Genomic DNA, 12,270 nt, shown 5'->3' with positions numbered 1-12,270 from the left:
TATTTATTTCTACTCGTCAGTATTACTTACTAAAACTGTTGTTCCACTAAGGTGATTATTCTAAGAGAAATTAAAATGTTCAATTATATTCCACGATATTCTTACGATATATGTGTTGACTAAATATTTACAAGTGATGTCTGCTAAATAATCAAGATGATGACTCAGTCATATAGTCTCAGCACCTACATAAAGCTGAGTGACTCAGTCATATAGCCTCATCTACATAAAGCTGAGTGACTCAGTCATATAGCCTCAGCACCTACATAAAGCTGAGTGACTCAGTCATATAGCCTCATCTACATAAAGCTGAGTGACTCAGTCATATAGCCTCACCTACATAAAGCTGAGTGACTCAGTCATATAGCCTCAGCACCTACATAAAGCTGAGTGACTCAGTCATATAGCCTCACCTACATAAAGCTGAGTGACTCAGTCATATAGCCTCAGCACCTACATAAAGCTGAGTGACTCAGTCATATAGCCTCACCTACATAAAGCTGAGTGACTCAGTCATATAGCCTCAGCACCTACATAAAGCTGAGTGACTCAGTCATTTAGCCTCACCTACATAAAGCTGAGTGACTCAGTCATATAGCCTCACCTACATAAAGCTGAGTGACTCAGTCATATAGCCTCACCTACATAAAGCTGAGTGACTCAGTCATATAGCCTCAGCACCTACATAAAGCTGAGTGACTCAGTCATATAGCCTCATCTACATAAAGCTGAGTGACTCAGTAATATAGCCTACATAAAGCTGAGTGACTCAGTCATATAGCCTCAGCACCTACATAAAGCTGAGTGACTCAGTCATATAGCCTCACCTACATAAAGCTGAGTGACTCAGTCATATAGCCTCATCTACATAAAGCTGAGTGACTCAGTCATATAGCCTCAGCACCTACATAAAGCTGAGTGACTCAGTCATATAGCCTCACCTACATAAAGCTGAGTGACTCAGTCATATAGCCTCAGCACCTACATAAAGCTGAGTGACTCAGTCATATAGCCTCACCTACATAAAGCTGAGTGACTCAGTCATATAGCCTCAGCACCTACATAAAGCTGAGTGACTCAGTCATATAGCCTCACCTACATAAAGCTGAGTGACTCAGTCATATAGCCTCAGCACCTACATAAAGCTGAGTGACTCAGTCATATAGCCTCACCTACATAAAGCTGAGTGACTCAGTCATATAGCCTCACCTACATAAAGCTGAGTGACTCAGTCATATAGCCTCAGCACCTACATAAAGCTGAGTGACTCAGTCATATAGCCTCATCTACATAAAGCTGAGTGACTCAGTCATATAGCCTCACCTACATAAAGCTGAGTGACTCAGTCATATAGCCTCAGCACCTACATAAAGCTGAGTGACTCAGTCATAGAGCCTCACCTACATAAAGCTGAGTGACTCAGTCATATAGCCTCACCTACATAAAGCTGAGTGACTCAGTCATATAGCCTCAGCACCTACATAAAGCTGAGAGACTCAGTCATATAGCCTCACCTACATAAAGCTGAGTGACTCAGTCATATAGCCTCAGCACCTACATAAAGCTGAGTGACTCAGTCATATAGCCTCAGCACCTACATAAAGCTGAGTGACTCAGTCATATAGCCTCAGCACCTACATAACGCTGAGTGACTCAGTCAAATAGCCTCACCTACATAAAGCTGAGTGACTCAGTCATATAGCCTCAGCACCTACATAAAGCTGAGTGACTCAGTCATATAGCCTCACCTACATAAAGCTGAGTGACTCAGTCAAATAGCCTCACCTACATAAAGCTGAGTGACTCAGTCATATAGCCTCAGCACCTACATAAAGCTGAGTGACTCAGTCATATAGCCTCAGCACCTACATAACGCTGAGTGACTCAGTCAAATAGCCTCACCTACATAAAGCTGAGTGACTCAGTCATATAGCCTCAGCACCTACATAAAGCTGAGTGACTCAGTCATATAGCCTCACCTACATAAAGCTGAGTGACTCAGTCATATAGCCTCAGCACCTACATAAAGCTGAGTGACTCAGTCATATAGCCTCATCTACATAAAGCTGAGTGACTCAGTCATATAGCCTCACCTACATAAAGCTGAGTGACTCAGTCATATAGCCTCAGCACCTACATAAAGCTGAGTGACTCAGTCATATAGCCTCACCTACATAAAGCTGAGTGACTCAGTCATATAGCCTCAGCACCTACATAAAGCTGAGTGACTCAGTCATTTAGCCTCACCTACATAAAGCTGAGTGACTCAGTCATATAGCCTCACCTACATAAAGCTGAGTGACTCAGTCATATAGCCTCACCTACATAAAGCTGAGTGACTCAGTCATATAGCCTCAGCACCTACATAAAGCTGAGTGACTCAGTCATATAGCCTCATCTACATAAAGCTGAGTGACTCAGTCATATAGCCTCACCTACATAAAGCTGAGTGACTCAGTCATATAGCCTCAGCACCTACATAAAGCTGAGTGACTCAGTCATATAGCCTCACCTACATAAAGCTGAGTGACTCAGTCATATAGCCTCATCTACATAAAGCTGAGTGACTCAGTCATATAGCCTCAGCACCTACATAAAGCTGAGTGACTCAGTCATATAGCCTCACCTACATAAAGCTGAGTGACTCAGTCATATAGCCTCAGCACCTACATAAAGCTGAGTGACTCAGTCATATAGCCTCACCTACATAAAGCTGAGTGACTCAGTCATATAGCCTCAGCACCTACATAAAGCTGAGTGACTCAGTCATATAGCCTCAGCATCTACATAAAGCTGAGTGACTCAGTCATATAGCCTCACCTAAATAAAGCTGAGTGACTCAGTCATATAGCCTCACTTACATAAAGCTGAGTGACTCAGTCATATAGCCTCACCTAAATAAAGCTGAGAGACTCAGTCATATAGCCTCACCTACATAAAGCTGAGTGACTCAGTCATATAGCCTCAGCACCTACATAAAGCTGAGTGACTCAGTCATATAGCCTCACCTACATAAAGCTGAAAGTCATATAGCCTCACCTACATAAAGCTGAGTGACTCAGTCATATAGCCTCAGCACCTACATAAAGCTGAGTGACTCAGTCATATAGCCTCATCTACATAAAGCTGAGTGACTCAGTCATATAGCCTCACCTACATAAAGCTGTGACTCAGTCATATAGCCTCAGCACCTACATAAAGCTGAGTGACTCAGTCATAGAGCCTCACCTACATAAAGCTGAGTGACTCAGTCATATAGCCTCACCTACATAAAGCTGAGTGACTCAGTCATATAGCCTCAGCACCTACATAAAGCTGAGCGACTCAGTCATATAGCCTCACCTATATAAAGCTGAGTGACTCAGTCATATAGCCTCAGCACCTACATAAAGCTGAGTGACTCAGTCATATAGCCTCAGCACCTACATAACGCTGAGTGACTCAGTCAAATAGCCTCACCTACATAAAGCTGAGTGACTCAATCATATAGCCTCAGCACCTACATAAAGCTGAGTGACTCAGTCATATAGCCTCACCTACATAAAGCTGAGTGACTCAGTCAAATAGCCTCACCTACATAAAGCTGAGTGACTCAGTCATATAGCCTCAGCACCTACATAAAGCTGAGTGACTCAGTCATATAGCCTCAGCACCTACATAACGCTGAGTGACTCAGTCAAATAGCCTCACCTACATAAAGCTGAGTGACTCAGTCATATAGCCTCAGCACCTACATAAAGCTGAGTGACTCAGTCATATAGCCTCACCTACATAAAGCTGAGTGACTCAGTCATATAGCCTCAGCACCTACATAAAGCTGAGTGACTCAGTCATATAGCCTCACCTACATAAAGCTGAGTGACTCAGTCATATAGCCTCAGCACCTACATAAAGCTGAGTGACTCAGTCATATAGCCTCAGCACCTACATAACGCTGAGTGACTCAGTCAAATAGCCTCACCTACATAAAGCTGAGTGACTCAGTCATAGAGCCTCGGCACCTACATAAAGCTGAGTGACTCAGTCATATAGTCTCAGCACCTACATAAAGCTGAGTGACTCAGTCATATAGCCTCACCTACATAAAGCTGAGTGACTCAGTCATATAGCCTCACCTACATAAAGCTGAGTGACTCAGTCATATAGCCTCACTGACATAAAGCTGAGTGACTCAGTCATATAGCCTCACCTACATAAAGCTGAGTGACTCAGTCATATAGCCTCACCTACATAAAGCTGAGTGACTCAGTCATATAGCCTCAGCACCTACATAAAGCTGAGTGACTCAGTCATAGAGCCTCACCTACATAAAGCTGAGTGACTCAGTCATATAGCCTCACCTACATAAAGCTGAGTGACTCAGTCATATAGCCTCATCTACATAAAGCTGAGTGACTCAGTCATATAGCCTCGGCACCTACATAAAGCTGAGTGACTCAGTCATATAGCCTCAACACCTACATAAAGCTGAGTGACTCAGTCATATAGTCTCATCACTTACATAAAGCTGAGTGACTCAGTCATATAGCCTCACCTACATAAAGCTGAGTGACTCAGTCATATAGCCTCACCTACATAAAGCTGAGTGACTCAGTCATATAGCCTCAGCATCTACATAAAGCTGAGTGACTCAGTCATATAGCCTCACCTACATAAAGCTGAGTGACTCAGTCATATAGCCTCAGCACCAACATAAAGCTGAGTGACTCAGTCATATAGCCTCAGCATCTACATAAAGCTGAGTGACTCAGTCATATAGCCTCACCTAAATAAAGCTGAGTGACTCAGTCATATAGCCTCACTTACATAAAGCTGAGTGACTCAGTCATATAGCCTCACCTAAATAAAGCTGAGAGACTCAGTCATATAGCCTCACCTACATAAAGCTGAGTGACTCAGTCATATAGCCTCAACACCTACATAAAGCTGAGTGATGCAACTTTTACAGGAAGAACCACTGAACGCACACACCACACACACACACTCCTTACTGAAATTGGGCCTGTTTCTCTGAGAACACTCGTAGGCAGAAGTCCCCGTTCAGGTCGGCCTCGAAGGTGGAGGGGACGATGAGGTATTCTCCAGGGGGCAGTTTGAAGCGGGTGCTGACCTCTCTCAGGTTGACAAAGGTCTCAGAGCGGGCCTTCTGGGCATGGGTCAGGAAATAGTTCTTATCCAGGTGGACCTCCCTCTGGCCGTGGAACTGTTGTGGTACCTGGGAGTAGAAACAGCTTCATCACGTCGTGTTACATCAGCCTCATCACATCCCATTACATCAGCCACATCACATTACATTACATCAGCCTCATCACATTACATTACATCAGCCTCATCACATCCCATCACATCAGCCACATCCCATTACATCAGTCACATCACATCACATTACATCAGCCACATCACATTACATCAGTCACATCAGCCTCATCACATCCCATTACATCAGCCTCATCACATCACATTACATCAGCCACATCCCTTCACATCAGCCACATCACATTACATCAGCCACATCACATCCCATTACATCAGCCACATCACATCCCATTACATCAGCCTCATCACATTACATCAGCCTCATCACATCACATTACATCAGCCTCATCACATCACATCAGCCACATCACATCACATTACATCAGCCACATCACATCACATTACATCAGCCACATCCCATCACATCAGCCACATCACATTACATCAGCCACATCCCATTACATCAGCCACATCACATCCCATTACATCAGCCTCATCACATCACATTACATCAGCCACATCACATCACATTACATCAGCCACATCCCATTACATCAGCCACATCACATCCCATTACATCAGCCTCATCACATCACATCAGCCACATCACATTACATCAGCCACATCACATCCCATTACATCAGCCACATCACATCACATTACATCAGCCACATCCCATCACATCAGCCACATCCCATTACATCAGCCACATCCCATCACATCAGCCACATCACATTACATCAGCCACATCACATTACATCAGCCACATCCCATCACATCAGCCACATCACATTACATCAGCCACATCACATCCCATTACATCAGCCACATCACATCCCATTACATCAGCCTCATCACATCACATTACATCAGCCACATCACATCCCATTACATCAGCCACATCACATTACATTACATCAGCCTCATCACATTACATCAGCCACATCACATCACATTACATCAGCCACATCCCATTACATCAGCCACATCACATCACATGACATCAGCCACATCCCATCACATCAGCCACATCCCATTACATCAGCCTCATCACATCACATTACATCAGCCTCATCACATCACATTACATCAGCCACATCACATCACATTACATCAGCCACATCACATCACATTACATCAGCCACATCCCATTACATCAGCCACATCACATCCCATTACATCAGCCTCATCACATCACATTACATCAGCCACATCACATCACATTACATCAGCCACATCCCATTACATCTGCCACATCACATCCCATTACATCAGCCTCATCACATCACATTACATCAGCCACATCACATCACATTACATCAGCCACATCACATCACATCAGCCACATCCCATTACATCAGCCACATCCCATCACATCAGCCACATCACATTACATCAGCCACATCACATCCCATTACATCAGCCACATCACATCCCATTACATCAGCCACATCACATTACATCAGCCACATCACATTACATCAGTCACATCAGCCTCATCACATCACATTACATCAGCCACATCACATTACATCAGCCACATCACATTACATCAGCCACATCACATCCCATTACATCAGCCACATCCCATCACATTACATCAGCCACATCACATCCCATCACATCAGCCACATCACATTACATCAGCCACATCACATCACATTACATCAGCCACATCACATCCCATCACATCAGCCACATCACATTACATCAGCCACATCACATCCCATTACATCAGCCTCATCACATCACATTACATCAGCCACATCACATCCCATTACATCAGCCACATCACATCCCATTACATCAGCCACATCACATTACATCAGCCACATCACATTACATCAGTCACATCAGCCTCATCACATCCCATTACACCAGCCACATCACATTACATCAGCCACATCCCATCACATTAGCCACATCACATTACATCAGCCACATCACATTACACCAGCCACATCCCATTACATCAGCCACATCCCATTACATCAGCCACATCCCATTACATCAGCCACATCACATCACATGACATCAGCCACATCCCATCACATCAGCCACATCCCATTACATCAGCCACATCACATCACATGACATCAGCCACATCCCATCACATCAGCCACATCACATTACATCAGCCACATCACATTACATCAGCCACATCACATTACATCAGCCACATCCCATTACATCAGCCACATCACATTACATCAGCCACATCACATTACATCAGCCACATCCCATTACATCAGCCACATCCCATTACATCAGCCACATCACATCACATGACATCAGCCACATCACGTTACATCAGCCACATCACATTACATCAGGTTAGAGTGTAGGGATGGCAGGTAGCCTAGTGGTTAGAGTGTAGGGATGGCAGGTAGCCTAGTGGTTAGAGTGTAGGGGCGGCAGGTAGCCTAGTGGTTAGAGTGTAGGGACGGTAGGTAGCCTAGTGGTTATAGTGTAGGGACGGCAGGTAGCCTAGTGGTTAGAGTGTAGGGACAACAGGTAGCCTAGTGGTTAGAGTGTAGGGACGGCAGGTAGCCTAGTGGTCAGAGCGTTGGACTAGTAACTGGAAGGTTGCAAGATCGAATCCCGAGCTGACAAGGTAAAAATCTGTCATTCTGCCCCTGAACAAGGAAGTTAACCCATTGTTCCTAGGCAGTCATTGAAAATAAGAATTTGTTCTTAACTGACTTGCCTAGTTAAATAAAGAAACATCACATAATGTTAATGTTACATCAGGGATCTTCTGTAGAGCAAGGTGCTTGCAACGGGAGAATTGTGAGTTTGATTCCCGGGGAGCACCGATTCTTAAAATGTATGCACACATAAGACTAAGGCACTTTGGATAGAGGTGTCTGCTAAATGTCATATGTTAATATAGTATAAAACACAATAAAAGTAACAGGTATAACAAACAGGACTGGTATTAATTATGGATTTATCTGACAGCAGTGGGTTTAATATAGCCTGAGTGCTGGTCTGTTTATCCTGCCAACTCAATGGCTTGACATGGATAGCAATGGAGTTAACTTCTGCATTGCTTGCTCTTAGGGATTTTAGGCTGGGTTTCTGTAATGCACTTGTTTGTGTGACAACTGCTCACTATGTAAACAGGGAATCATAATTGATTGAATGATTGATTGGCGAGAGCACAAACAGATTTAGGACCAGTATATTATTATAATGATGATTCCTCCCCCCCACAAGCCCCACCTCATAGATGGCGAATCCGATGGTGTGCATGTCCTCTCCTACTTTCCTCATCCGTCTTCTGTTCTTCTGGATGAGTCCCACCACGAAGCTACAGCCCACCTCATTATCCCCCGGGTCGTCATCCTCTTCCTCCAGATTGATCTTGAACTGGGGATTCATCCAGAACGTGTCTGTGGGGGGAGGCGGGGGGCCAGGGTTATTATGAAGGAGAGTACTGTTACAAAGTATGACTTGTAGTGTATGGTTGAGGTGTGTTTGTGGTATTTTTTAGAGGTATCTGTGGAAGGATCTGTGGAAGGATCTGTGGGAGTAGAGACCAGGGTCAATACGAGGGTTGGGTTGATGGAGACAATAGAACAGAAGGTGTTTTATTCATACTCGTGGGCCATTGCCACTGCATGGATTTAGCCTGATGTTTGACATAAAGACTCCACTGCTATGGCTGAGGAAACTGTCTGTGTGAGTCACAGGAGGTTGGTGACACCGTAATTGGGGAGGACAGTCTCATAGTAATGGCTGGGACAGAAGTAATGGAATGGTATGGAACTCAAAATACATATATGGTTTCCTGATGTTTGATACCATTCCATATACTCCCATTCCATTTACTCCATTCCATTACTCCCATTCTATATACTCCCATTCCATAAACTCCCATTCCATATACTCCCATTCTATATACTCCATTCCATTTACACCATTCCATATACTCCCATTCCATATACTCCCATTCCATTTACTCCATTCCATTTACTCCCATTCCATATACTCCCATTCCATTTACTCCATTCCATTACTCCCATTCTATATACTCCCATTCCATTTACTCCATTCCATTTACTCCCATTCCATATACTCCCATTCCATTTACTCCATTCCATTACTCCCATTCTATATACTCCCATTCCATTTACTCCATTCCATTTACTCCCATTCCATTTACTCCATTCCATTACTCCCATTCTATATACTCCCATTCCATTTACTCCATTCCATTACTCCCATTCTATATACTCCCATTCCATTTACTCCATTCCATTACTCCCATTCTATATACTCCCATTCCATTTACTCCATTCCATTTACTCCATTCCATTTACTCCATTCCATTACTCCCATTCTATATACTCCCATTCCATTTACTCCATTCCATTTACTCCATTCCATTTACTCCCATTCCATATACTCCCATTCCATTTACTCCATTCCATTTACTCCATTCCATTTACTCCCATTCCATTACTCCCATTCTATATACTCCCATTCCATTTACTCCATTCCATTTACTCCCATTCCATTACTCCCATTCTATATACTCCCATTCCATATACTCCCATTCCATTTACTCCATTCCATTTACTCCCATTCTATATACTCCCATTCCATTTATTCCCATTCCATTTACTCCCATTCCATATACTCCCATTCCATTTACTCCATTCTATATACTCCCATTCCATTTACTCCATTCCAAATACTCCATTCCATTTACTCCATTCCATTACTCCCATTCTATATACTCCCATTCCATTTACTCCCATTCCATTACTCCGATTCCATTTATTCCCATTCCATTTACTCCATTCCATTTACTCCATTCCATTACTCCCATTCTATATACTCCCATTCCATTTACTCCATTCCATTACTCCCATTCTATTACTCCCATTCTATATACTCCCATTCCATTTACTCCATTCCATTTACTCCATTCCATTTACTCCCATTCCATTTACTCCATTCCATTTACTCCAATTCCATTTACTCCCAATTCCATTACTCCCATTCCATATACTCCCATTCCATTTACTCCCATTCTATATACTCCCATTCCATTTACTCCATTCCATTACTCCCATTCCATATACTCCCATTCCATTTACTCCATTCCATATACTCCCATTCCATATACTCCCATTCCATTTACTCCATTCCATTACTCCCATTCTATATACTCCCATTCCATTTACTCCATTCCATTTACTCCCATTCTATATACTCCCATTCCATTTACTCCATTCCATTTACTCCAATTCCATTACTCCCATTCCATTACTCCCATTCCATATACTCCCATTCCATTTACTCCCATTCTATATACTCCCATTCCATTTACTCCATTCCATTACTCCCATTCTATATACTCCCATTCCATTTACTCCATTCCATTTACTCCCATTCTATATACTCCCATTCCATTTACTCCCATTCTATATACTCCCATTCTATATACTCCCATTCTATATACTCCAATTCCATATACTCCCATTCCATATACTCCCATTCCATTTACTCCCATTCTATATACTCCATTCCATTACTCCCATTCTATATACTCCCATTCCATTTACTCCATTCCATTTACTCCATTCCATTACTCCCATTCTATATACTCCCATTCCATTTACTCCATTCCATTTACTCCCATTCTATATACTCCCATTCCATTTACTCCATTCCATTTACTCCCATTCTATATACTCCTATTCCATATACTCCTATTCCATATACTCCCATTCCATTTACTCCCATTCTATATACTCCATTCCATTACTCCCATTCTATTTACTCCCATTCCATTTACTCCATTCCATTACTCCCATTCTATATACTCCCATTCCATTACTCCCATTCTATATACTCCCATTCCATATACTCCCATTCCATTTACTCCATTCCATATACTCCATTCCATTTACTCCATTCCATTTACTCCCATTCTATATACTCCCATTCTATATACTCCCATTCCATATACTCCCATTCTATATACTCCAATTCTATATACTCCCATTCTATATACTCCCATTCCATATACTCCCATTCTATATACTCCCATTCCATATACTCCCATTCTATATACTCCCATTCTATATACTCCCATTCTATATACTCCCATTCCATTTACTCCATTCCATTACTCCCATTCCATTTACTCCATTCCAGTTACTCCCATTCCATATACTCCCATTCCATTTACTCCATTCCAGTGATTATTATGAGCTGTCCTCCCGTAAACAGCCTCCTGTGGTGTGTGTGTCTGTGTGTATGGGGCGTCCTTTACGGGCATTATTCCTGCATCCTCCTGCGGTCGATCCTTTCCTCCAGGCCCCGTCATAGTTGGTCACACTCCATTGTTTTGTATCATCGGAGGTCAGGGTGTCAGGGGTCAGAGTGCAGATCTCCAGACGATGGTAATTCTTCATGAAGTCTGTGTACGACATCCTGTAAAGACAGGAAGCAACACCAAGTCAGAGAAGGACATCCTGTAAAGACAGGAAGTCAGAGAAGGACATCCTGTAAAGACACGAAGCAACACCAAGTCAGAGAAGGACATCCTGTAAAGACAGGAAGCAACACCAAGTCAGAGAAGGACATCCTGTAAAGACCAAGTCGGTAAACTATTATTCTTTAACACACAAATCAAGCTCGGTTGGTCAAGCACGGCACTTGTAAGGCCAGGATAGTGGGTTTGATTCCAATGGGGCGGCAGGGTAGCCTAGTGGTTAGAGCGTTGGACTAGTAACCGGAAGGTTGCAAGCTCAAATCCCCGAACTGACAAGGTACAAATCTGTCGTTCTGCCCCTGAACAGGCAGTTAACCCACTGTTCCTAGGCCGTCATTGAAAATAAGAATTTGTTCTTAACTGACTTGCCTAGGTAAAAGGTCAAATAAAAAAAATCAATGTAAGTTGCTTTCGATAAAAGTATCTCATTCCCAGAAACGTCCGCCTCTCTGTGCTTCTACACCTGCATTGCTTGCTGTTTGGGGTTTTAGTCTGGATTTCTG

General features: G+C 43.0%; 1 protein-coding gene across 1 annotated transcript in view; it reads right to left on the bottom strand.

Annotated features, from left to right (window-relative positions):
* Positions 1-12,270, bottom strand: part of LOC115122462 (calpain-2 catalytic subunit-like) — a 63,125-nt gene that overhangs the window by 12,908 nt on the left and 37,947 nt on the right. The window contains exons 9-11 of the mRNA XM_065007808.1: positions 11,546-11,706; positions 8,482-8,651; positions 4,992-5,215 (exon numbers count right to left, since the gene is read on the bottom strand). Of these exons, the coding sequence (XP_064863880.1) occupies positions 4,992-5,215; positions 8,482-8,651; positions 11,546-11,706 (555 nt within the window). The remainder of the gene's footprint in view (positions 1-4,991; positions 5,216-8,481; positions 8,652-11,545; positions 11,707-12,270) is intronic.

Source organism: Oncorhynchus nerka, linkage group LG23 (assembly GCF_034236695.1).
Source record: "Oncorhynchus nerka isolate Pitt River linkage group LG23, Oner_Uvic_2.0, whole genome shotgun sequence".
Lineage (NCBI taxonomy): Eukaryota > Metazoa > Chordata > Actinopteri > Salmoniformes > Salmonidae > Oncorhynchus > Oncorhynchus nerka.
The sequence above is the reverse complement of the archived record's forward strand: the minus strand, read 5'-3'. Positions and strand labels throughout refer to the sequence as shown.